Raw genomic sequence first — 1,871 nt, 5'->3', positions numbered from 1 at the left:
GAGGTGCGGTTATGGCGCAGAGTGGGGAGAGAAGAAAGAGGAAGACGTGGGTCTTAAAGGAAAACAGAAATCTGTTGTGGCCCATTAAAGATAATATCTCCCCACGATTTTCTTCAATTAATAGAAATACAATTTTCCCCCCAAAACGAAAAATAAAATCCCCTCAAATCTCTAGCAATTTTGATTTATTCCAAAAAATTTGAAAATTTTACTTACCTCCTGTCATTGGAAGCCGAAATTTGCTTTAAATACCTTTCTACATGTCTGCCACGTCCTGACGCTCTCACTTGCCCTATCCTTTCGTGTCAGCGACGTCACGCCATTTTCACTGCATGCCCATTTTGAAAGCTGTCCGTTCAACCAGATTTGTAATTATTTCCCCCCTAAAAACCAAAATGAAAGCTAATTAAAATTCAAAATTCAAAATGGCAGAAAAACAATTAAACGTCTAAATTTCTAAATTCAAAGCTGGGGAACAATAAGTCAACTGATCATTAAATCCTGCTCCTTTTATTCCGTTGTTGGTTTCTCAGTCCGTGACGAAGTGGTGAGCTCCAACATCTCTCACCACGCTTCCTCCATAAAGATGAGCCTTTGCCTGTTCACTGTGAATTCTCTTCCCGAATCCATCTCTTGTACTTTAAGTACACCATGGGGAAATATATGCGAGACCAAAAATGGACCTGACCATCTCGATTTGAGTTTCCTTGGAAAAAGTTTGAGTCTCGAATTAAAAAGCAACACTTGTTGCCCTTTCTCAAATATTCTAGGATTGATTTTCGCATCGTGCCAGCGCTTCATCTTTTCATTGTATAATTTCGCATTCTTATACGCGTCTCTACATAATTCTTCAAGCTCTAGCAATTGTAAGCAACGAACATCTCCAGCAGTAGAATAATCCAAGTTCAACTTTTTCACAGCCCAAAAGGTCTTATGCTCCAGCTCCAATGGAAGATGGCAAGGTTTCCCAAAAACTAATTTGTAAGGAGATGTGCCCAGAGGTGTCTTGAATGCTGTGCGATAAGCCCATAAGGCGTCATCTAACTTCATCGCTCAATCTCTTGGATTTGTGTTAACCACTTTTTCCAATATGCTCTTGATCTCTCTATTAGATATCTCAGCTTGCCCATTTGACTAGGGGTGGTAAGCTGTGGATACTTTGTGTCTGATTTTATACTTAGCAAGGAGAGATCCTATAGCTTTGTTGATGAAGTGGGAGCCCTCGTCACTGATCACAGCTCTTGGTGTACTAAATCACGTGAATATTTGCTTGTGGAGAAACTTTGCTACCACTTTGGCGTCACTATTGGCACATGCCACTACTTCGACCCACTTTGACACATAATCGACTGCCAATAAAATAAAGAGGTTTCTGGATGGAGGGAATGGTCTCATGAAGTCCATGCCCCATACATCAAAAAGCTCCACCTCTAAGATGTATGTGAGAGGCATCTCTAACCTCTTGGAAATATTTCCAACTCTTTGATCACTTTATCTTGGCCAATCCTATAGAGATATGAGTCATCCTACAAATAAAACTTACTCTCATACAAAAACCTTTTGAGCTGTTGCTTGTTCATGTCCGTTGGTAGAATTCCACTGGCAATATAGTTAGCTAGATCTGCAAACCATCCATGGTTCTTCATCTTCATTCAGAACTCTAATAGCCAATACTTGATCATCTGAGAAGGTCCCTCTAATTTCTGTCTCATTCTTGGAGCATTCCAGAGTAGGCAACCTGGACAAGGGGTCAGCAACCAAAATTTCTGTTCCTTTCTTGTCCTTAATCTCTATATCGAATTCTTACAGTAGTAAAATCCAGCGGATAAGCCTTATTTTAGCATCCTTCTTCGTCAGTAAATATTTCAAAG

The 1,871-nt window shown here is 40.0% G+C and overlaps 1 protein-coding gene across 1 annotated transcript; it reads right to left on the bottom strand.

Annotated features, from left to right (window-relative positions):
* Window positions 1–564: 564 nt before the first annotated feature.
* On the bottom strand, window positions 565–1,050 carry LOC148210971 (uncharacterized). Its single transcript, XM_088125260.1, has one exon. The coding sequence runs from the start codon at window positions 1,048–1,050 to the stop codon at window positions 565–567; it is 486 nt and encodes a 161-aa protein (XP_087981386.1).
* Window positions 1,051–1,871: the final 821 nt, after the last annotated feature.

This window comes from Momordica charantia, assembly GCF_013281855.1.
Source record: "Momordica charantia cultivar OHB3-1 chromosome 6 unlocalized genomic scaffold, Mcharantia_2.0 BLBB01000006.1, whole genome shotgun sequence".
Lineage (NCBI taxonomy): Eukaryota > Viridiplantae > Streptophyta > Magnoliopsida > Cucurbitales > Cucurbitaceae > Momordica > Momordica charantia.
The sequence above is the reverse complement of the archived record's forward strand: the minus strand, read 5'-3'. Positions and strand labels throughout refer to the sequence as shown.

What these genes read in the sequence shown, in the direction of transcription:
- LOC148210971 (XM_088125260.1), bottom strand. Translation starts at nt 1,050, where the DNA reads ATGAAGTTAGATGACGCCTTATGGGCTTATCGCACAGCATTCAAGACA.